General features: G+C 37.1%; 1 protein-coding gene across 5 annotated transcripts in view; it reads left to right on the top strand.

Moving 5' to 3' along the window:
* Window positions 1-23,657, top strand: part of ADGRG2 (adhesion G protein-coupled receptor G2) — a 51,921-nt gene that overhangs the window by 17,565 nt on the left and 10,699 nt on the right. For 2 of the 5 annotated variants that reach the window (XM_054050893.1, XM_054050854.1), the window contains exons 4-17: window positions 7,175-7,216; window positions 8,584-8,607; window positions 10,438-10,470; window positions 11,244-11,285; window positions 13,137-13,184; window positions 14,407-14,474; window positions 15,786-15,859; window positions 16,874-16,913; window positions 17,046-17,080; window positions 18,431-18,513; window positions 19,185-19,245; window positions 19,748-20,481; window positions 21,268-21,466; window positions 21,903-22,059. In XM_054050893.1, the coding sequence (XP_053906868.1) occupies window positions 7,175-7,216; window positions 8,584-8,607; window positions 10,438-10,470; window positions 11,244-11,285; window positions 13,137-13,184; window positions 14,407-14,474; window positions 15,786-15,859; window positions 16,874-16,913; window positions 17,046-17,080; window positions 18,431-18,513; window positions 19,185-19,245; window positions 19,748-20,481; window positions 21,268-21,466; window positions 21,903-22,059 (1,640 nt within the window). The remainder of the gene's footprint in view (window positions 1-7,174; window positions 7,217-8,583; window positions 8,608-10,437; window positions 10,471-11,243; window positions 11,286-13,136; window positions 13,185-14,406; window positions 14,475-15,785; window positions 15,860-16,873; window positions 16,914-17,045; window positions 17,081-18,430; window positions 18,514-19,184; window positions 19,246-19,747; window positions 20,482-21,267; window positions 21,467-21,902; window positions 22,060-23,657) is intronic. The other 3 variants (XM_054050863.1, XM_054050883.1, XM_054050873.1) reach the window with 3 other exon arrangements.

The raw sequence follows: 23,657 nt of genomic DNA, 5'->3' as shown, positions 1-23,657 counted from the left end.
TTTTTAGCCAGTATCAACAATTAAACAAAACCAACACGTTGACAGTAGGAGCATCTAATAGTCAGCATCAGGCAATTTTAATTCACGGTGCTACTAGTCTTACAATCTGATTTCTTTCTGAAAGTTCCTCGGTACACCTGTGTAAAAATTACCTGATTTTGGAGGCTTCTCTGTTTTTGTTAGAAGAGAAGGACTTGATTTTGCATCCGCAAAGAACTTAATTGCCAAAGGGCTAAAGCTGGGGAAAGAGCTATGTCTCCTAAGAACAAAAGCTGAAAAGGAAGTGGTTCATTACCGTCAAAATTGTGCCGGAGGACAAGTTTCAGATTTTTATTTTTATGACCTGATTGGCATTTTGTGCCTACATAAAACAATGATTTGTAAAATGTTCAGTTACCGTGATTTCTGTGATTTCTCCCTCGCTTAACCACTGTGATGAGGAATGATTACATTTCTTGAACTAACCGAACTTAGCAATAGAAAACTTTTAGACCTGAACTAAAGATGCAACTCTTTACTTCTTCCAGTCATACAGTCTTTGGTTCTCCTCTGCTTGGTGTAGGCATTGCATGCTGAGCAGGTTTAAATACTGCAGATGGGATTAAAGAGGGAAGGAGGCCCCACGCATTATGCGCCATGGACCTCTAATAATTTCCCTTTTTCTGAGAATGAGAAGTAGCACAACAGCTGTGATATAGAGGAAGAATGCCACAGATTGAATGTATCTCACTCTAAAGATCATCTTCTGGTATTTAAAAATATGTAAGTGAAGAAAGATGTGCTCACTGTTCCAAATGCCAACTTTGTAAAATTTCTTTATGTTGTTCCTTGATGAATGATTCCTATTTAGCTACTTACTTTAATGTGGACAACATGGGTGATATCACTGTGGTCTTCGTATATTTCAAGAAAAATGTGCACTAAGTAATGTAAAGCTCTGAGTGATTTAAGAGAATACAAAGACACCAGACAATAGGTGAGTTTAAAAAGCTAAATGCTTGAAAAGAAACTAGTCATCTGTGAGCACCTTCAGCTGTCATTTTTACATGGGATATTTGCAAGTTGCCTTTAATAATAACTTGACAGCTGGAAGAAATGTACTGTTTAAATATTAATCATTTCAGTTACACATTAAACAGTAGCATTCTTAATCCAAATATAAATATCCAAACTGTTACACTACGCACTTAAGCAAGGAGCAGAGAGATGACAGGTTATCTTTTACAGACTTCAATGAGTAAATAAAATAGATTGTCTATGGCATAACTGTAAATACTATGACTGACAGTAAAGCACTGTCATCTCATATGTGGTATCGGTGCCCTAACTTTTAGCAGGAGTCCAGTGCCTGTTGCCTTTGGTTGCATTTTTTTTGCTTAAGTATGAGTCAGTGTTTATATTGTGGCATTTGGGGTTTTTCTAAACTGTCCTGTCCAACTTTCTGGTTTAAGATTTGATTAAGGCGTTGCCCCCTTTTTAGCATGTGTCCTTTTTGCTCCCAATATTGCTGTGCCTGGTATTGATGTTGCTGAAGGAGGTTTCCAGGCTTGTGGGAACAAAACAGTTCAGTGCTGATGGGAAGTGACCAGTGCTCTGTGTAACTATTTTGCCTTTGCATGCTCAAGGAAGATGAAAACGTCAGCTTGGGCTGTTCCTAGTTTGCAGGTGTGAGCAATAGGAGGTGTGATTTAGGCTCATGAAAGCCCTTTTAAAGATATCCTGAGCTGTGTGCACTTCTGATGACAGGATCAGCTTTCTTGGAAGGGAGGGCGGAGTCCCAGGGCTTTACCTCCTCAGGCAGATGGTGGAAATATGGCTGCGACTCATCCACTCATCCACTCTGCATCCCACTTGGTTTGGTACCAAACTTTGGGCCATATTGTTACATGTACTGAGTAAATCACAAAAGCTGGAGATGAAAAATAAATTATTTGCCCCAAGATAATTTTCTTTCTAAAAGTGTAAGGACAGAATGCTACAGAACACTCTAGAAGCTCTTAAAGGAAGTAAATGTGACAAGGAAAAAAAATACCTAGTTCTGAAGTGCCTATTCAATGAGTCATGTACTGCTCTACTTTGTACCTATTAACAGAATGCATGTTTGACCTCCCCTTTCTTTGCTCACGTTGCTTCCCTCTTCTGTGATATCAAATGAAGTAGTTTTGGGAAATTAGCCTGGCAGAGAAGAGGTGATTTTATTCACTGCAATATCTAATGTACAGCTTTATACAAACAGAACTTCATACAAACAAATAAAAACTGTGTTTATAACCTAATCTGTGTAACATTAAAGCTGAGTTAAAAATATCGTACCTAAATTTTCTGTTAAGGATACTAAAATGAACTGGCTTGAGTTCCAGAGCCTGATGTGAACAAGTACATTCATCATTTTCTCATATTTGCTTTCGTTTAATAGCCAGTGATAATTCATCCTCTCTTCCGTGGTGTCACCATGAAGAGTCAGAACACACATGAAGTGTCATGAGGTGTCAAGAGTCAGAACAGACATGAGGTGTCATGAGAGGTGTACATAAAAAGTCAGAATTGGGTAACATCTGTGGTGGATTGATTGGGGAGGATTTTTATGTGTTACTGTTATTAGTGTCCTGTGTGACAGGAGGGCTTGGTTTTTTTTTAGATTCTGTACGTAGATGGATTTTAGAACAGTACCACTTCAAAATTTTGCTGTTTGGGCTACTCAGTTTAGTTCATGAGCAACTCTTATGAAATGTATTAATGTCAGGCATTTTCATATGGTTGTATAGTAGTAGCACTGAATACCAGTAGACAGTAGTTGCTGCACAGTACTAGTAACTGATATAGTACATATTCATAACTGTTGCCTGTCAGAATATTTAGAAGAGAATTTGTGTAGACTTAAAATTGCAGTATGGAATAAACTTTATGGTGTAAAATGGTTTTAACTAACTTTTTTTAAGCCAAAATTTGATATGTATCTATCTGGAATGAAAATGTCCACGTCATCATTTCTGATAGGAATTTTTAATGCAAATCAATTCCCCTGCCTGAAACAGTTGAATTTTTCAGCACTAAGTTTGCTGTCACATCTTATTTAGAAAATCTAATTTTTAATCTAATTTTAATCTAATATGTATTTGTAAGTGAAAACTGATCTTATCAGCTGTATAGCCGTGGTTTGAACGCCATTCTGTGGTGTCAGCCAAGTACTGCAGCATGGGGCAACCACATTAAGTAGCCACAAAAGGTGGCCCTCGTGGCTCTTCCATTCAGATTCTGCTGTTGATGTGTTTGTGAGCGCTGACACGGTCAAGATTATCTTTAGTTTGAAAGAATAGTCCTCAGCGATAATACAAACTGTTATCATTTTTGGCATGTTTTTCAATTAATATAGGTAAAATTTTAGGCACTTCATTTAATTAACTTGTCGTATAGGTCCCAGAACGTGTAAGTCCATAAATGTATGTTTTTCTGTCAGTAATGTTGCCTGTGCTTCTACAGATTGCCAGGGCTGTTGCTGCTCCTTACGTGTTCAGGACCTGTTTCATGTCTGGACCTGACTATAAAGCAACTGCCCCTTGCATTCTCTCACTATTTCCTGAGAGACAGAGGCCAGCAGGCACAATCCTTCTTGCTGCACCATCCCCTGCCCCTTCACACTACACAGACTGGGCAGGGTGAGTGTCTGCGTGAAGGCTGTATTTCACTACAGTTCAGACTAGTTTCCTCCTTCTTCTAACAAAGCACTCTAGTTGCTGTCTCAGGCTTGCTCAAAGGATGCCTTCAGCAAAAGTTTAAAGGCAATCATGAAGTGGTAGGTGAAACAGTGTTAGTCCAGCAGCAACGCTGTTCCCCTGAGATAGGGGGGCAAGAAGCAGCTGCCAGTAACTTAGTTCTTGCATGATGGTATCTGTAGCCAGGTTCTAGCTACTTCTTGCCCCATACTCTGGAAAAACCGAACTGCTTCTGGCAGAGCAGGTTGCCTGAAGACAGGTGAATTGGAAAAGGCATTGCTTTTCGAAAAATTTTAATAAGTGTACTAATCATATTAGATACGAGGTAGAGAGAAGAAAAGGGTATTTTACATTCTTCCAGTTGGAGATAGAACATCATACCCTGTTCATGCTTTAAGAGCTTTTCTGTATCCTGTGTCCAAGTTGCTGAACAAAAGGCATGCTATGAGTGACAGTGCCTGTGGTGCAGGGACCAGAACCATCCATCCCGTCTTTAGCACTGTGTTACAAAGCCACCTTCTCTCTTTATTTCCTTTAGGCTGAATTGTTTTTTGAATTCTGCTTTGCTTGTTAGAACAGCTTCAACAGGACACGTGGAGACCATCCCATCCTAAAAGAGTTAGTAGACTGATAGTTAAGATCTATCAGCCACCCCATGGCAGCAGGGCTGGAACTGAATGATCTTTTAGGTCTCCTCCAACTTAAACCATTCTGTGATTCTATGATGCCATGATTGAAAGCCAGCTGTATCCTGGGCTGCATCAGAAGTGTGACCAGCAGGTCGAAGGAGGTGATTCTGCCCCTGTACTCTGTTTTTGTGAGACCTCACCAGAGTACTGCTTTCATTACTGGAGTCCTCAGGACAGGAAGGACATGGACCTGTTAAAGTGAATCCAGAGGAGGATTGATCAGAGTTGGAGCACCTTCCATATCAGGACAGGCTGTGAGATCTGGGCTTGTTTACCCTAGAGAAGGGAAAGAGAAGGCCTTCCAGTACTTAAAGAAGGCCTACAGGAAAGCTGAGGAGGTCTATTTATAGTGATAGGATGAGAGTAATGGTTTTAATCTGAAAGAGGTTAGATGTGGATTAGACATTTGGAAGAAATTTTTTACTGTGAGGGTAGTGTGGCACTGGAACAGGTTGCCCAGAGAAGCTGCAGAAGCCCCATCCCTGGAGGTGCTTAGGGCCAAGTTGGATGAGGCTTTGTGCAACCTGGTCTAGCGGAAGGTGTCCCTCACCATGGCAGGGGGGTTGTAGCTGGATGATCTTTAAGTTCTCTTCTAACCCAAACCATTCTGTGATTCTAGGAGTAGGAACTGAGTGGATTCTGTCTGCTTTAAGATTGCTGCCACTTCCCCCTCCTGTTCCTGTGGCTGTACTGCTGCAGAACAGGCTTGCTCTTCTGACTCTTCTTACTGCATCATCTCAAGAGGACCTGCTTCTTCCACAAACTGAGTCAACTTCCACTTTGATTGTTTCCTCTTGTCTGCAAGAGTGACTGTTGTGTTTAGAGTTGTGTCTCTTTTAGCCACAGCATCCATTTACATGTTCTGAGATCCAGAGACCCTCTTACTCCTTTCAAGGTGCTGGACACAGGCCTGACAGGCATAGGCCAGGCCCCTTTACAGCACTAAAAGCCTCTGTCCATCTTCGGTGTAAGCAAGACATCCTTCCTTCAAGTGGTCTGCCATTCAACAAGATTCCGTGCCTGTTCAGGGATTAAACTCCCAGGCCATCAGAGTTGAAAACTGCTCTACACACCTGCCCAAATTCTCCCACACATCTTGCTACCCAAGAATTTGCTGCCTTAGAGCACTTTCCTGTGTGTCATCTCCAAATGGTTGGTTGCTGGAGGTCCCACAAAGTTTTGAACGTGAATTAGTGGATTCAGGGTCTGAGGATGGTCCTGTAGACTACTGATGCAAGTGGACCACCACTGATGGAAGAAAGAAGGTTTCCAGTATCTGAAGGGGGTTGGAGTGGTCTATAGCAACCTAGACAACAACCAGATCTTCAAATATCTGAATGACATCCATTGCACGTGGGCTATGTGGCAGAGGTTATTACAGTACATACCAGTGTGATATCCCAACACCTCAGTGATGACGGACTGGTCAGATGTTGAGGCACTAACTGTGGAGAAGCTGTCTCACCAGCTCTGGCAAGGCAAAGAGAATCTCTCCTCCTTTGCAACCCCGTAGACCTGCATCTTGGCTGTGTCTAGGCTGTCGCATAAAGTTCATTGACTTGAAAAGAGTATCTCTTCCTCCTTGTCTGAACAGCCAGGGTCTCAGCTATCAAGGGTGCTGAAGTGGGTGACAGTGCCTTTACTGTATCTTGTCCTGTGTCGCTACTTGTTTTTCAAGGTCCAGGCTGATGTTTTGGGTGATGGCATAGGCTGCAGGTGACATAGGCTGATATTTCTAGCCACCTGCTAGTTGCCTCCATCAGGGCAAGAACACAACATCTGCCCTGTTGGCAGGTTCACAGCAGTCATCTGATGTAATTGATCTACTAGACTTTCTCATATTGATAGCCCAGCCACATCTTCTATTCGGGGGAGACTTACTCATTTGTTTCACTTGATTACAGAGCATGTTTCACATTCATGGGTAGCCTGTGCAATAGCTATCAGATCCACACCTTGATCAAGAGCCCATCTGTATGTTGCATCTCTCCATAGGTGGCCCAAGGATGTGTTTTATGGGCCCATTGAGCTAGAAATAGCTCACCTTTTCATTCCCAGTCCAGGTCCACCTGAGACACTTCATTTCTGGCAACCTGATCTATCTGCTTAGTGTTTAGATGTTTTTTCGTGGTGTGGCTACTGGGCGTTTGAACATCTACATGATATATGTATATAAACATCATGACGTAGATATATTTTCAAAGTACATCTCATGTAATTTGTAAATACGTGTGGAATAAAGCATCCTTGTCTTACCCAACTCTCCTTCTCCCTTGCTTCTTTGTTGTTGTTGTTTAATTTCTTTACTTCTCTTTCTATTACTAACATTTCACTTCTTGAATAATTCATCAGCGTTTCTTTTCCACTTTTTTTTTTGCAAAAATAGCTGTGTGAAAGCACAGTTGTATGTACCTGTTACATTTTTGTTTGCTGCTATTTATTCTGCTTCATTTTCACTCAAGCAAATATTCTGAGAGGGTTTCTGAAGACAATGACAATGGAAGGGCAGTGGGAAAGCTCACAGCCTGGTCTGTGTCTTCCCTAAGTATAAAAGTGATAAACTAAGTAAAAAATTGAACTTAGAAGAGTTCATTTTTCAAAAAGACTTGACACACATTTCTCAATGGATGCAGAGGAGTTTTGCAAACCAGCTTGAACTGAGGTGAGTAACACATCTAAAATGATTGCATTTGAAAAAGTATGTGAACATACATATGTGTGCAAGTACATCTAAAAAACTTCTGCTCCTAAAAATATCTTCTTCCTTTGCAGTCGAAACTACTGCTACGTTGCCTGATGAAAGACAGATAACAGGTATATGAGGGTGCTCTGTGACTTTTTCCCATTGATCTTACATTTTAAAATGTGCATAAGAAAATTGCTGCTGCTGTTACTTTTTAATTTATGGAACTAGTTAAGAATATGTGACTTGTGAAAATTAACTATCCATATCATCCTGTGGCTTACTAGCACATTTCATGGTGCAAATGGCATCAGTATTTTTCCAGAGAAAATGAAAATAATGTCACTGAGACTACTCTGATTCTGCTTGCATTGCAAAAATTATATTTATGATTATCCTTTGGAAAGAAGCTGTTAGTATTTTTCAGTAAGGCAAGCAAAATATTCTGAGACAGAAATTGTGTGAATTATTAGCATTTCAGAAACTCCCTGTTTACTCTGCTTAACCAAATAAAACCTGGTTTTCTGCAGAGACTTTTGATGTCTCTTCTGCAACAGTAGGAAAGGCTTTACAGTATAATCAGTTCATTATAGCAACGTTATAGGGTGACTTTTGAGTTTTGAGTGAAAATGTTGAAATACTTTAAGTATTTTTTTTAACAGCATTTCATATTTGCAGCATAATTAGCAGGTCTTTAGATTGTATTGTTGTGATAACTGTGACTTGACTTGTCTGTGGCACTGTCAGAGACCACTCAGTGAATGAAAGGGCTAACTTTGAAGTTGCTATGTGAACTAGATACCAGATTTCCTAATTACTTTTTGATTAAAATACTGACTGTAACAACATCAAAGAGATAGTGGTGAATGTTTGCTATAGAAATATCAGAGGTTAGTTATAGAGGAGATATAGAAATATCTCCTATCAAGATCAGAGGTTCAAACTTGAATTAGCTTTTTGCAATGCTGCCTTCTGCAAGACAGAAAAAAAGAATGAAAGTATGGGATAAATTTAAAATGGCAGCACTCAGTGTTATTACACAAAGTCTGAGAAAAGTTCTTCATTTGAGAGTACGGCTATCTCATTACCTACACTTGGTTCCCATTTGCTATGACACTCAGAGTAGCCATGCAGATTTCAGGCTGGCGTGGCACATACATTGGGCCAATGATTTTTGTTTTCTTAACATTATGCAATGCAAATTGTCCAGTATTTTTTGAAAAGAAATAAACAGTTGAATTCTATTCAAATTCATACAAATTATGGGTTTTATCAGAGATTGTTATGTCGTCGTCTTCTTGGCAATTTGGAGGTGTCTTGATAAGCAAGTGTTGCCCTCTTCTGGTGAATGCAGTAAAGTTTTGATACTATTACAGAAGGAAAGGCTGCTGAGGATGGTTATGTTTGTATCCGAAGCTTCATTATGATCCTTTTTTCCCCTCTTTTTTTTTTTTTTTTTTTTTTTTTCCCCTATCTAAACCAAAACCTGCAAATTGAGAAGGATCAGCAACAACGATTTCTGGTAAGAAAATCTGGACTTTACTGATTACTGCAATGACTGTTATTTCCTCTGAGATAAATCTGCTTTTATGTGAGATCATGCAGAAAAGTTGTAATGTAAAGGAGTTCCAGCATTTAGTGTTTTCATTGTTTATTCTTTTAATTTAAAATGAATGTCTTCATTCTACTTTGTCAAGAAATAGCTTACCTTATAGGATCATTTGTGGTTTGTGACACTGATGCTTGGGGATGAAGTAGGTACGAGTTGCTTGATTAGAAGCCTTTTGTCCAGCAGCCTAAACAGTTAACAGATGGTAGAGCAGAAACACTGTAGTGAGAGCTCCCTTGCATCTCCTCCCACCCTAGCAGATGTGCATATGTCATTTGATGCAGGAAGGTATCACACACACACACATGAGACTCTAATAATTTCTGGGACAAGAGTTGATGACATCATCTATGAAATCATTTTTAACAAATGAAGAATGTAGACCCACAGGAATAGCTATGTGAAAGCCTAATGTATACTAACATACTGTGCTCTGAAGAAAAGACATAACAGACAAACAAACATGCTTTTGTTCTTTTACAGATACAGTCTTTGTCTGGGAATGGTTCATCTTTAACAACTGCAGCCAATTCAATATTTCTTGTAGTTTATACGAAGCCAAATAATACAGATTAAGTCATTACTTAGTTTTCACTCTAATTCCTTGTATTTTGGCTGCATGTTAGTTGCCACAGAAAATCAGTTGTCTTCAGGATTGTTACTTAAGAACAAAATATGCCTAGCTTTTCCTCCGAGTATGGAATTAAGAGGGCAATTTTGAAATAGGCTTAAAATGGCTCATCTAGTTGAAATAAATGTATCAGAAAGAGAAGCTCCCTTTACATGTAGTGAAGAGAATCCTTTTTTCTTCTTGATAGTCAACTGTCTTTAAGCCAAACCACGAACTTTACTATACTTAAGATATTGCTTCTGCTAATGACAGCGATGCTTTTAGTAGAGAAGTCAGGAAAGCAGCATGTTCTGCTATGAAGATGCTCTAGCCAATTTTTAAAAAGACACTAAGTTGTCATATTACAGTGATATAAAGTCCTCTAACCACTTTGTATTCCTGTGCTGACACCTAAAAAATACTGCCAAGTACATCCTTCCTGAGCAATCTTTATTTTTTGTTCTGTTGTCTTAATATCATTCTTTTTTTTTTCTTTTGATGTAGCTGAAAAAAACCTTGAATCCTCACTCTGTTATATTTATGTCAAGTTACTGGCTAAAATAGCTTTTTTTGGCGAGACAGTTTGCCAAACCTGATGTGTCATTTCACTCATGAGTGTAGTGAGCTGGTGCAGGAAAAGGTCCTTGGAGCTAAGCAGTTACTGCTATTGGATATGCCAAATTCACCTCCATTTTCTAAAAGAATGAAACCAATAAAAGGGAGTTATCTGAACAACCTCAGTCACCAGCTGTTTGTATGCAGACAGTTTTTTTTAAATAATGTGAATGTTATTTAAATATTTATCTTGAAATAATGTGAACATTCCTAACAAGCATGGCAGTTATTCTTTATATGAGCCTTAGATAATTAAAATTCAGTTCTAGTTGGAAGTTCTGCATGCTTGATATTTTTTTCTCTAAAATTCATAAAAATAAAGTATTAGTACAGTTTCTACTTATTTTCTCTTCTTTTTTTTCTATACTCCTCTATTGTTACTTTTATCGCCTATCCTATTAATACTTCAGGCAAGATTTTATTAATGTTTCTCTTATTTACATTTAGTTAGATTTAGAGATTTTTAGATTTTCATTTTATTTTTATTATTTTAACTGTTGTTAATTTTTCTTCTTCAGTTATGACTTCAGAGGAGACTACAGAAACTGCAGGTGAGAATTAGCATGAAGAGAGTAAGGTCTGAAGGGAGATGTTTGCTGCCTTCAGGAAAATTTTCTGTTTTACTTTTTTAATAACTGAGATTTGTTTAGTCCAATTTTTTTTTTACATGATCTTAAAATTTATGTTTGTCTCCAATCCGTATTTTAAATCTGCATGGGTATGGTTTTGAAGTGCGTTAAGCTGACACTGAGCGGTCAACCTTTCTTTATTATTCAAAATCTGACATTGCTTACCAAGGCACAACTTGGGCATGTTTATTTTTAGTAAGTATAGAGGTTTTTGGTATATCTATGAATCAAATGTTTTGTAAACTTTCTGATACTATTTAAAGTGTTTTACAGACCTAAATATATACCCCATTCTTTAAAGGTACTTACATGATACAAGTTCTTGCAATGAGTTGCCAAATATGATCAGTAAAGACTTGATCGGAAAAACTTGCTGCCCTATTTTTCTTATTGTTTGCATTTGAAAACAAGGAGTAGGTCCATCCCATATCCGTACAGATTCCTACGTTGTATATGAGCTAGACATCCTGCTGTTCTTCACAGAATCGTAGACTGGTCTGGGCTGAAAGGGACCTTACAGATTATCTGCTGCTTTTTCATTTCCAGTGCTGAAAGGAACTTAATTCCTTTATATGATGTGTTTACACATCTCCTGGAAAAGAGTCTGAAGTAGAAATTGGGAAACTTATTTTTGTGACATATATTTCATAGACATTTTAAGTTAATGTGAAAATTTAAACTTTTTTCTTTAACAGAGGCCCTTCACATTGCTGGTTATTACCCCACTGTAACACCAGGTAGGATTCATATTTCACCACTGATCTTCTATACCTCTCAAAATTTAAGTTTCTATGAGTTCAGAAAGTCTGCTCTGAAATACTTTTAATAGAATCATTTTCTTAGTATTATGGTGGTCATATTAGCAGTTGGACTTACTTCACATTTATCTCCAGTCTGGTAGGTCTAATACCGCAGTGCTTGCCTAGATGGCCATGTAAGTTTGGTTATTTTGTAAGTCAGAGCAAGAGGTTTCCACAGAGATTGAAGAAACGCAATCTCAGCGACCATGGTTCCTTTAAAAAACCAAAAACCTCATGCCTTTTAGTAGGCTGAAGCAGACTAAATCCAGACATGATGTTGTCATGGTAGGCCCTGTCTATAGGAGCAGGCTGAATTTATTTTTTTATTATCCATGTAGGAGCCTGGTAGACCAGTTAGGATGTATTTGCACTGAATTAGTGCAAGTGGTAGAAGAACTGACTTGGAGCCATGCTGGGTAATATAATTTGACTGTGTGAATGTGACCTGCAGAAAGTTTGCAGCTATGTTATCTGACAGTCTTTGGGAGCTGGAAATGCTAATTATTCTTTATCAGTCTTTTATCCTCTGCTTTTGTGCATTTTGGTGGCAGCCAGAGATCCTAAGAAAGATGCAGTGGCACACAAATGGGTGGTCTGTAGAGAAAAAGAGGCTTATGTTACCCTTCACTTTTGTGTTGCTCCTGAGTTTTGTCTTGGATTTTTATGTGTTGTTCTTTATATAGTTAAGAATTTTTGACAAATTAAGTCATTTATGAACATTTCATTTCTTTAAGGATTGGGTTTTTGTAAAAAAAAATAAGAGTGCTGAGATGATTTTCGTAACTATTCCACTGACAATTGCTAGCACAAAAGGGAAGGCAAATGCATTTGAATCTGAATTGCCATCTGAAAAAATAGCTTTTATCTGATAATTTGAATATTGCAATCAGCTTACAGTTTGTACCCTCTGATGGCTGTTTGCTGCTGGTGATAAAAACGGTGACACATCAAAGTAACAGGCAAATGTTTATACCACAGAAAAACTGAAAAAAATCTCATCTTAATTGGTACTAGCTAATGATAACAGCAGAGAAAATGGCATGTGTTTTTTTCTGTTAATGGAGGCCAATCTATATTCTTATACCAAAGTATGTTTTTATTTTGAATCTGTTGCTGTGTCTCAGCATAATTTTGGAATATGCTTAAGTTATGTAAGGAAAATTGTGCTGCCACATTGTTTTTATGAACAAATCCTTTATTTTGATTTTATACAACAGAGCCATCCTGTTCATGGAACCCTTAATATCAGATCAGTGTTATTTCTTCTGAGGATAGGTAGTATTAAAAAATATGAGAGCATACAAAACCTTTCTGTAACTAGCTAAAACCATGTTCTACTAGATGAGAGTATGCACGTTTGCTGTCACTGTAGTTTTAGTTTCGTGCTATCGTAAATAGTAGCCATAGTAGGATACTCAGAAGCAGTTAGTCTGATACCTAGTGATGGAAAACTCTGATATTTGAAGATCTTGTTTATAATATGTTGATTTCTGTTTCCTTTAACCCTGAAAAAAATTGAGACCACTTGCATGTAGGTTTTCTGTGGAAACTGGTCCAGAAAATTATTCAAAATTTATTAAACCAAACCAGCTTGTCTCAGTCCAAATACCAAGTCTTGGGAAATGTCATGGTAAGTGCCCTAGAGAAATGAAGCCTAGATATATTTTTAGAAGTCAGAGACCTTTACATTTAAACCATTAAAATGATTGTAAATATGTATGTTTGTCAGTACTAGATTTAAACTCAACTTTTTTACTCACTGAATTTTTTTCCCCTAAAAAAATATAGCAGAAGAGACCATTTTATGCAACATAACACCAGTCTGTAACTTTTCAGGTCAGTGGTTTTCTTTTTCCTTTTTTTTTTCCTTAGAAAAAACGTGCCAAGATATTTCCTGTTCTGAATAGTGAGAAAGCTTTTAGTTGCTAAGCAATAGCTAGCCCTGTAATTAATTTTCTTGCAAATTTAGGGAGATTTTCTATAACTTCTGATAATTAGTACAAGTGTAATGTTTAGTCTATTGTATTTTTGATCTTTGGTTTCTTATCAGAGGCTACACAGTTGCAGATAAGAATTACAAACAAGAGAAAACAAGAAATGAATATGCTACGGCAGATACTAATGCTTGACGTATTGAGCCTAACTGTATCAGGAATAGGAGTTGAAATAGTGTTCAGGAGAGTTATTGTAAAAGCCTGGGTGTATTTTGCAAGTGTAATATGACACAACAGTCTAAAAAAGGTAAATGGAAAGGGCAGTGTTGTTCCCTTTACGTGTGTTAACAGAAAAATGTAGTAAAAGAAGTTTTGTTGGTGCTTTCCGAAACACTTTAATAAATGGCTTCTGTGAGAACTACTTAAGAAAATGAAGTCACTTCTGCCTAGTAACAATGTGCTGAGTACTTTAGAGCTTAGAAAAAGGCAGAATCAGTATCTGCCTCCTCCTCAAAGGTTCCTTACTAGTTGACTCAGTAAACTGCTAGATAATTTTGGTGATGTCATGTATGCTTCCCTGTATGGGGCTTTCTCTATAGCCTGCACTGAATATGTGGCTGCAGAAAGCGAAATGTCTTAGAAATTCCTTTGTGTCTCCAAAATGGGCCTAACAGATCTCAAGGCTATTGAATGAAGCTCTGAATTGTGGTATCCCGAAAGTTTTGTAATTCCCAAGGGAATGATTTTCAGGGTATCACTTTGCCTTTACCCACACATTTCATTCTTTTTGTGGAAGTTTGAGTTGTATGAATAATGATGTGCGGTGCAGTTTTACTATTTCGGGGGGGGGAATAAAAGACAAAGAACTAGAAGGAATTTAGAGACAGACAGCAAAAATAAATATATAGAAAATATTGAAGCTATTGGAATAGTTCATTTGTGGAAACAGTAACTGAAGAGATGGAAGGACAATGGCAAAAATAGTGAATGATCAGAAAAGCTAGTGTAAGTGTACTTATTTCCCTTCTGTTGTAACACAAGATGGTGAATGTTTAAATTCTCAAATAATTTCACATCGTGTGGTTTAGTGTTGATTTTCTTAACTTTTTTTGTTTTGGTTTTAGTGTTCTGTGTGGGGAAGGCAAAACTGCAGGCAAGTGAAGAAAGTAACACATCACTAAATGTAGAAATAGTAAGTGCTCTCTCTTTTAAATCTCTGTTATAAGGAAGGTTGAAATTAGTTTATTTCACAGAATCACAGAATCACTAGGTTGGAAAGACCTCTTGGATCATCGAGTCCAACCATTCCTATCAACCACTAAACCGTGTCCCTGAGCACTTCGTCTACCTGTCTTTTAAACACTTCCAGGGATGGTGACTCAATCACGTTCCTGGGCAGCCTTTGCCAGTGCCCGATGGCCCTTTCTGTGAAAAATATTTTTCTGATGTCCAGCCTGAACCTTCCCTGGCCCAGCTTGAGGCCATTTCCCCCTGTCCTGTCCCCTGACACTTGGGAGAAGAGGCCAGCTCCCTCTACACAAACTCCTTTCAGGTAGTTGTAGAGAGCAAGAGAGTCTCCCCTCAGTCTAGTCTTCTCCAGGCTAAACAACCCCAGCTCCCTCAGCCGCTCCTCATAAGACTTGTTCTCCAGACCCTTCACCAGCTTCATTGCTGTTCTCTGGACGCACTCCAGAGCATCAACGTCCTTCTTGTAGCGAGGGACCCAGTGTATTTGTCTACACTTAAAGTACTATTACCCTGGCATGATTCTTAATATGTTTTTTATAGTTTTATTTTATTTCAAATACAATTTGCAGTACAAGTGAATATTTGCAGTGGATGGATCTACTCTCTATCTTAGAATTCCAGCTAAGTTAACTTCCTGCAGTAAGCACCTATGTTGTCTATATAAGAGGGTGAAGCCCTGGGAAGTCTGGAAAGAGGAAGTGCCTGATTATGAATCTACATTTAGGCATGCAGGATCTTCTTGTGGAGATTAATTTAGGCACTTTATTTTAGAAAGCAAGCGTCATTGTAGGTATAAATTAAGTTGGATTGCATCCTGAGAATAATTCATGTTGAGACTCTCATAAATAGGGTATCCTTCTATGCTTTGTGCCATGTTGGGTCAGTTAAAAATTTTGCCTATGTGACATGAATGTGTCCGCTTGCATAACACAACAGAGATTTAAGAGAGTGATATGATGCAAAGCAAGGGCTATATAGATTATTCGGTATCAAGATATACTATGAGGAGGAGAATATTCAGTCTGAAGGGAGGAAAAAAAAAAGACATTAGCTTGTAAAGGACTGCGTATCTTTCTTCTGTGGATCCCTGTCTGCATTCAGTCTGAGATTTCATATGTCAGTCTCTGCAAGCATGAGAGTAGTCCTCAAAATCATCACAGAGAGATTTCAGACTGTTAAAATGTGTGAAAAGAAATTTTTTTTAAGGCTAAAAATTACTGATTTTGCTTAGCTATGGAATCTGTGTTTCTAATAGATTGATAACCTGACCAGCAACAATCAAGTTAGAAAATTCATTGCAGTTCCAGCACCTACCCCACAAGAACTGAGGTAAGCAATTGTGAATAAGGATTGAAATCTTTGTTATATTTGAAAGAAAGACGAATTGAGACCTTCCATGTGGTTCTCCGACTCTTTACTTTGCATTCCTGCACTTTAAAAATTTCAGGAGTTGTTATTGTTCTTGAAAATAAAGTTCACACTGGTTAGAAGAATCTTAGTTTTGTTTTATGTACCATTGGAGTTTGTTCTAAGAAATGGTGGACTTGCTGGTTTCCCTTTAGGTCCTTCAGTTTCCCTGAGGCTCAACGAGGCTGTTGCTTATATGCCGATGACCTTAATAATAGTAATAATATTAATGGCAGTAGCAGTAGTAATAACAACAATAACAATAATACCTGAAGACATGAGCTGTGGATTGTTGAGAATGCCAGTTTGGCTGCTGCTCTTCATGAATAAATGGAGTTTATAATTTCAAGGATTCAGTCTGTCTCATAGGAAATTGCTAAGAGAACGTCATAGCTGCATGTTTTTAATATGTGTTCTTGGACTCATATCTATATTTTTATTTTGGTGTAGTGTCTTCTTTCACAGTCCTTATGAGGAAAAGTTTGAATGAGTGAATATTTACTGCTATTCCTAAATCTTATCCTGAAAATCAAAGAGATGTAATTGGCCAGCAGGTCTTGCTTGTACAAGAAATCCATACTTCTCACTCAATCTGTTTCTATGGCATTGAGTATAAATTTCGAATTCTGTTCCAAATACTTTCTTGCCAAAAGGCAACACAAAAATTTTTTTTTTCCTCTTAAAAGTAACTTTTAAGGAAGTGGATTGATGTTAAAATATGTGATGATAGAGGTTTAAAATTAGCTTGTGGAGTGACTAGTAAAAGGCAACTTTTAAAATGTTTAGGCCTTTGGAAACTGGCATGATTAAAAATCACTAATCAACTGGATTTTTTTTTTCTCCCCTCAGTTGTCGGTTATTCTTTTCATTATATTGTTGTAATTGTCTTTAGAAACATAACTCGGCATCCTCCATAATGGTGATTTTACTTTACAGAATTTCAGAGTTCAACAAAACCTTGCAAGCATTAAGTGAGGTAAGATTACTAATTGTTGTTACTGTTTGGAAATTTTTTTTTTAACGTAGTTCTAATAAAGTCGTTATCTAAGTATCAGTCCTATTTTCTCCTGACAGAACAATTTTTTTCTGTTTTCACTTGTCATTACAGTCATCTGTTATGGAATGCAGTGCAGAAAACAAGAGGTTTGTTGTTAATTTTTTTAAAATGCATATATGTTTAAAAGCTCTATTGACTTGTGATATATCAAACCCCAAACTTTCTAGGAAGTTCAGTTTGAGGAATAGACTGGGGAAATATATGTAGGCTGACAAAGAAATTCTGATTCTATTATTTTCCTAGCATTAGTGATTTTTTTTTTCTTTCAATCAAAATGTATTGCTTTTCATTAATCTTCTGGTGAAGCGCAGGCTTGTCTGCTATATTTCTTCTCCATCTTTGTATTAGTTGGGTCATATAGCAACTTAACTACTAAGGCTATGGGATTTGGGACCACCAGACTTCCAGAGCTTGTGAATACAATACAGTCTTTATGAGGGAATTGCTTCTGACGTCCCAAGTTGCTGTTCCTTGGCTTGGGAAACCAGCCATTCTCATGCCAGGGGAAGTCTGAGAAGGCAACCAGTTCAGAGTTTGGAAGCCATGGGGTATTAGAATGGCAAGGCTGCTCCACAGAGGTGATACTTGAAACTCTGAAATGCAGATAATGTCTGTCAATTTAATTGTTACTCCCCACTAAATTGGTGGTCTTTTAAACAAGCAGCTTGGAAACACTATATTCTAAAACAAAATGTGCAACTTAATTTCCTGAAATGCTTGAAAGTGTGGTTTATCTTCCTTGGTTAGGGTGAAAGAAAAGTCCAAAACATTCAAATAGTAATAGACAGAAAGATCACACCTTCATGTCCTGTGTAGCTAGTGCACTCTTCTTGTTATTTTTAGCTGGAAAGAAGCGTCACTGGATCTTTTATGTGTTACTTTTTCATTCACCTGTTTTTTGAGTTTGCTGAACACGAAGAATTCTTTCCATAGGTTTGCTAGTTTAGGCAGGGTTTCAAGTCACTGAACCATAATTTAAATATGTTGTTACATGATTAATTGGATTGGTTAAGTTCTCTTTAAAGTCAAGTGAGAGAAAACTGGCTTTCCCCAGGTGATGGAGTTTTCGTATACACTGACATAGCCACCTTGGACTCTTGGTAGTTCTTCTCTGGAGGAACTCTCCTTACATAGGATATTATGTGATTAGCTTTACAAGATTATCAATTCTTTAATGGCTAACATTAATTAAGGAGGAACCCATTTAAGAATCAACAGCATCTGTATAGAAAAAGAGAAAATAAGCTGCCACAAAGTAATGTATTGCACTTCTGTTTCGCCTGGCATACAGTTTTGTGCGCATTAAAAATATCCCCAGATCTGAAAGAGCTTGGGAAAAATGTGCTTTCAGACTTAGCATTTGTTCTTAGTTTCATGCATTGTGAAGATCAGGCAGATCTGACTCTTCAGTCTAAAGCCTTTTCTTCTCATTGTAGTATACACTGCAATTTTATAATGAAGCTGACCGAGGGAGCAAATATAAGCAGGTTAAGAGAAAAAGCAGAAGTAACCCAACTTGGTAAGTTATACTTTAAACACAGTCTCATCACAGTTACCCTTTCAGATTAAATTTCATATCTTTACACATGGCCTCCAAGTAGCTAGAAGAAAAGTTTGCTACTTATTTTTAGGTAAAAATATTTTTTTCTTGAACAATAGAAATTCATAAAAAATGCAGCCTTCTGATTTTTGCTTGGGAAAGTGGAAGAAATATGTTTAAAAAACTTTGATATAAAATTACTGACTATGTTAATAAAGCAGACTTTGAAAGTATTAGGTGTAAAATTACTTGAGAACATAAATGTGTTAGTGAAATGGCAATGTGATCTGAAAAATTTATAAGGTAGCCAGGCTTTCTTAATGATACTGTGATAGTAAAGAGTAGTGACTCATACTGTTTGTCTCTTTCTTTCAAAAGATTTAGCTTTGCATTTTGGTTTGTTTACAATAACAAAAGGACAAATCTGTACTTGTCAGGCATTGAGCAAAAATCTGGAGTATTGCAGTATTCTGACTGGTCAAGATCTATTTTGCAAATGTAATTTCAGAAAAAGAAAACAAAATCAACTATGCAATATACACTATTGTTTAGAAAAACATAAAAAGTGCTTATTTCAATATCCTACATTACAGTATTAATAATTTTTATGCTTCAAGATAGACTAAGTTAATGCTTCTCTGTCATCTCAGGTCAATGCTGCTGTTCATCACAGAAGCATTGTTCGTTGACTGCTGAAGAATTACAGATGTAGTAAGTATAAATACAAAATCTGAGTTGCTTATTTCCTAGATTTCCTAATGCATTAATAGAGTCATCTTCCATATTACAGTGTAATATCCAAGAAGGACTCGATAAGAACAACCTGACAGGCATTTTTCTATATAGGCCTCTCCCCATTCCTCCTTCTTCCCCTGCCCCCTTTTTTTCCCTGATACAGATAGCTTTTGCGTTCAGAATCAGGTCACCTCCAGAATAGGCAGCAAAGGCAGTAGCAGTATTTATGGATTTGATAGTTAATAACTACAGCAAAATAGGATGTAAGAACCCTCAGAATGTTATAAATATTATGGAATTCATATTTGTTATTAGAGCATGAAACATCTAATCTGAATGATTTTAAAATATACACTGTTAGTAGTATGTCCATACAATTAATGTATATTCCTCTATTATAACTAATTTTCTCTAATATATAAACAATGTTAAGTTTAACGTGCATTTTTGTGTCTGTTTGTTTGGTTTTTTTTTACAGTACTATACAAGTGCCATCTCACTCTTTATGGGTTCCTTTACATCATTCTCCTTCTCTCCCTAAAAATACTTCCCTCAAATCTAATACTTCTGTTTCCCCCACTATGCTTTTTACCAAACAAAGCCCCACAGTTAGACCACTGAACCCACCATTCAGAGACACTTCTTTTTCTGGAGCTCTCTCCACATCTCCCAATACAGATCCTTTCTCTGAAACTTCTGCCATATCTACTACTGAAGCTTCCGTGTCTTCCACCAGTGTTACCACTACACTTTCCTCTTCTGAGAGTCTTGCTCAACCTACCATGCCAACTTTTCCTTCCATAGCTTCTAATAAATATGTCACTATTTCCACACCTGCAACAAAATCTGTCACTAATGCTGCTTTCTCAATTAAGACTGATGTTCCGTATCTTAGCAAGCCTGTTACAAGAATTTCTCCTTCTGTAGGTTACACTAAACATTCTGCAGTTTCCTCTCCTGAGCTTCCCCCAAAACATCCAGTAGCCATTCCTCCTATTGAGACTACCACCAAACCTGCTGCACAAACTGATCTTAGTACAGAATCGACCCAACTTGTTTCTGATAAAAATATTGCTACAACACCTATTCTTCCCCTTACTCCTTTCACAATAACTTTGAGCCCTACTGTTAGTCCTGTCAACCGTTCTATCTCAGTTTCTCACCTTCCTCCTACTGCTGATGTACATCATAGCCGGCCTCATGGGAGCACAGGTAAATATGACAAGTAAATTGATTACTTTTTTTTTTTTTTAAATTCCATATTTCCAATTTCAATGCCATATACTAAATTTGCTTTTAAACTTTATTAAACAAGATTAGATATCTGAGACAACTCTCACAATGTGTATACTTATTTCAAAATACATTCTGATGCCTTTGGCCATGATGAATGATATCTCAATCTACAAATTGGTCAGTAACTGTGATAGATAGGTACTGTGTTAAGTTCCCAACAGGTACCTTTAGCCAAAAAAATTAGTGACAGAATGAGGTAGCATTTTTTTTACTAAGCTAGTTTTTAAAATATTGCAAATCAATGTTGGATCTTCCTTAAAATATTGTTATTGATTAGGAATATTTGTAGTGGTATGGTATTTCCCTATGAAGATTGTACACATCTTCACAAGCTACTTTTCAAATTGCTGATCTTATCTTGGTTTTATTGTTTCAGGCATCCAGTGGCTAAAAATCAAAAATAATAAATTATTTAACATCACTAGTAGTCTGATGTGAGGAACTTGGTAGTGAATGAAAAGTGGAATTAATGCCAGCTATTTGAAACTTTGCTTTATGTTTTCATAAGATTTAAAGTACTTCTATCTGCAAAGTAGCTGTTAGAGAGAAAAAGGGATCCTGTCTCACAGAACATATTGAAACACCTTACAATTTGTGATAACGTTTGTTGGTCAAGAGAATTGCTTAATATTTCTTCTCAAGGTTTATTTTATTTGTTGAATGCAACATTTAAATAAATGCACAACTTTTCTTTTGTCACAGGGAAGATACTGTCAGCTACCACATACACAACCTCTGTATATACCACCATTAATATCACCACAGCTGAACTAATTGTGTCCAAAATAGAAAATGATTTAGCAGCTGGAAAAGTAGAGCCAAAAGATGTAGAAAGGATGGTTAGTGAGGTTAGCAAGGTCCTGACTGCTTCTCAGCCATTACCACCCCGAATTTCGAACAGGTAGGTCATTCTGGCAATAGATTAAAGGTGTGTTGTATTGACTGCCTTGATACTGGGCAGCCTGCTTTAGTCAGATGTCCCTGCCCGTGGCAGGAGGGTTGGAACTAGATGGTCTTTAAGGTCCCTTCCAACCCTAACTATACTATGATACTACTATGATACTGGCTTCAGCAAGTTTCATTTTTTCACAATCATAATCCGGAAGAATATTTCATGATATTAAATGTACTTGTACAAAACAGAAGGATCATTATTCTATATAATAACCAGCTCTATGGTAATATAATGTCATGTATTTTTTTGTGTTGACTTGACCATAAGTGAACAGTCAGCTGTATTTTACACTATGCTTGGATTGCTGTTCCATAACCACAACTTGCCTGAAAATTCTGGGTGTATGTGCTTGGTAATACTAAGTATGTCTTTTTCTTAACAGAATTATAAAACTGGTGGATTATATTGGCTTAAAACTGAACTTCTCAGCAAATTCTGCTGATTTTGCCTCCCCTTCCTTGGCTCTGGCAGTTGTCAAAACCAATAGCATCCGCTCCAACCAAATGTCTTTTGCTGTCCAGGACTCAGCTGATCTACAGGTTAAGCACTGATAATTCTAAATACTATCAAATTCTTAAACATTTCTTTTTAAGTGTTTGTGGATTTTTATATATATGTAACGAGTTTCTTCTGTGTTTATATCACAATTTCAGGATCTTTTGTGTTTGTGTTAGTTCTTAATTTTTCCTGTAATTTTCTATTGCGTTAAATGGGTGTAAACAAGCAACAGACTTTTCAGAATATGGCATTTGATGAATAAGCTGTTAGAGAGGGTACAGCCAGAACACCAGAGTGGACAGAGTGCTTGGCAGAATAAATTTGCCTCAAAGCCCCTGAATCATAAGTCACTTAATCACTCACCCTAACAGTGCTGAAATTTGTCAAGGAATCTTGCCAGATGGCTTAATCTGTTTGAAAGATATTAATTGCAGAGAGTTCCAGGAAAGAACTATTACGTTGCTTGGATAATGACATTCATGCATTTGTCACTCATGACTAGTTAGTCTTGCCAAGAAAGAAGTGCTTAGAAAGTTTGGACTACTTTGTCTCCCTCAAACCTTTCTCCTCTTAGAGGAAATAATAATTCGGACAATACCAGCCTTGGAGGCTTAAGCAAGCAGAGATGGAAAGTTCTAGACAAATTTTGACACACTGTCCTCTCTGACAAGGGAATAGCTTTATGTAGCATGAGCCATAAGTACTATTGGAATTGTTTTGTAATACTGACAATGACAGCAAATGTTAACATTTAAGTTCTTTTCTGTTTTCTTAGCAATATGTGGTGCATGAATGTGAGGTGACTAGGAGGTAGTAGGGCTGAAAACCAGGTATTTACTAAATAATAATTTTCTGGAAATCTCATGGCACTGGCAATGAAATACAGAGAATTTTCAAAAGTATCATCCAGTTGAAACCAGAGCAGGAATGATTTTGTGGAGTTCATTCAGGATTTCTTTGGTGGCTATCTAAAATAGTGATCTCCAAAGTGGGGTGTAAGTACCCCAGGGTGTGCACATGTCAGTCCACTGTGGTGCAGGAAGAAAATATTTTTTATATGATTAATAAATTAAAAAAAACTTCAAAATAATGATGTTTAGTCTTTGTCTCATCTGTTCAAAATTACTATTTTCATGTGTTTTGTAATGCGCATAATATATTATTACAGAAGTACATGCATATAACTAATAAATAGGTATATATATTTTAGAATGGACGCTCAAATGTTTTAGGTTGTGTGTGATAAAAAATGTTTAGAGACTACTGGTCTAAACAGTAAAGACAAACCATATTGTTAGGGTGCTGTGGAGAGCTGACACTGTTATTCCTCTTACAGCCAGTCTTTGAATACACAGCTAATTTCTTTCTTCAGTTCTGCCAGTGTTTAATATCTCTCAGAAACTCTGAGACAATGATATTTGTATGTAAAGTGACTAGCAACAAGATGTACGTAAAGTAAAGCAACAAGAAAATGTTAGATTTTGTACTAAGCAAAGCATTCTGTCCTGTAAGTACAGCACAGAAAATTGGGTGAAATTCAGATCTTTTTTGTACAATGTTAGATTACAAAGTTCTTGAGATACCTGAATTCTAGCTTATCCAGTTTATTTGTGTCATTTTTGTCAGATGATCATAAAGT

This window comes from Cuculus canorus, chromosome 1 (assembly GCF_017976375.1).
Source record: "Cuculus canorus isolate bCucCan1 chromosome 1, bCucCan1.pri, whole genome shotgun sequence".
NCBI classification, from domain to species: Eukaryota; Metazoa; Chordata; class Aves; order Cuculiformes; family Cuculidae; genus Cuculus; species Cuculus canorus.
The sequence above is the reverse complement of the archived record's forward strand: the minus strand, read 5'-3'. Positions and strand labels throughout refer to the sequence as shown.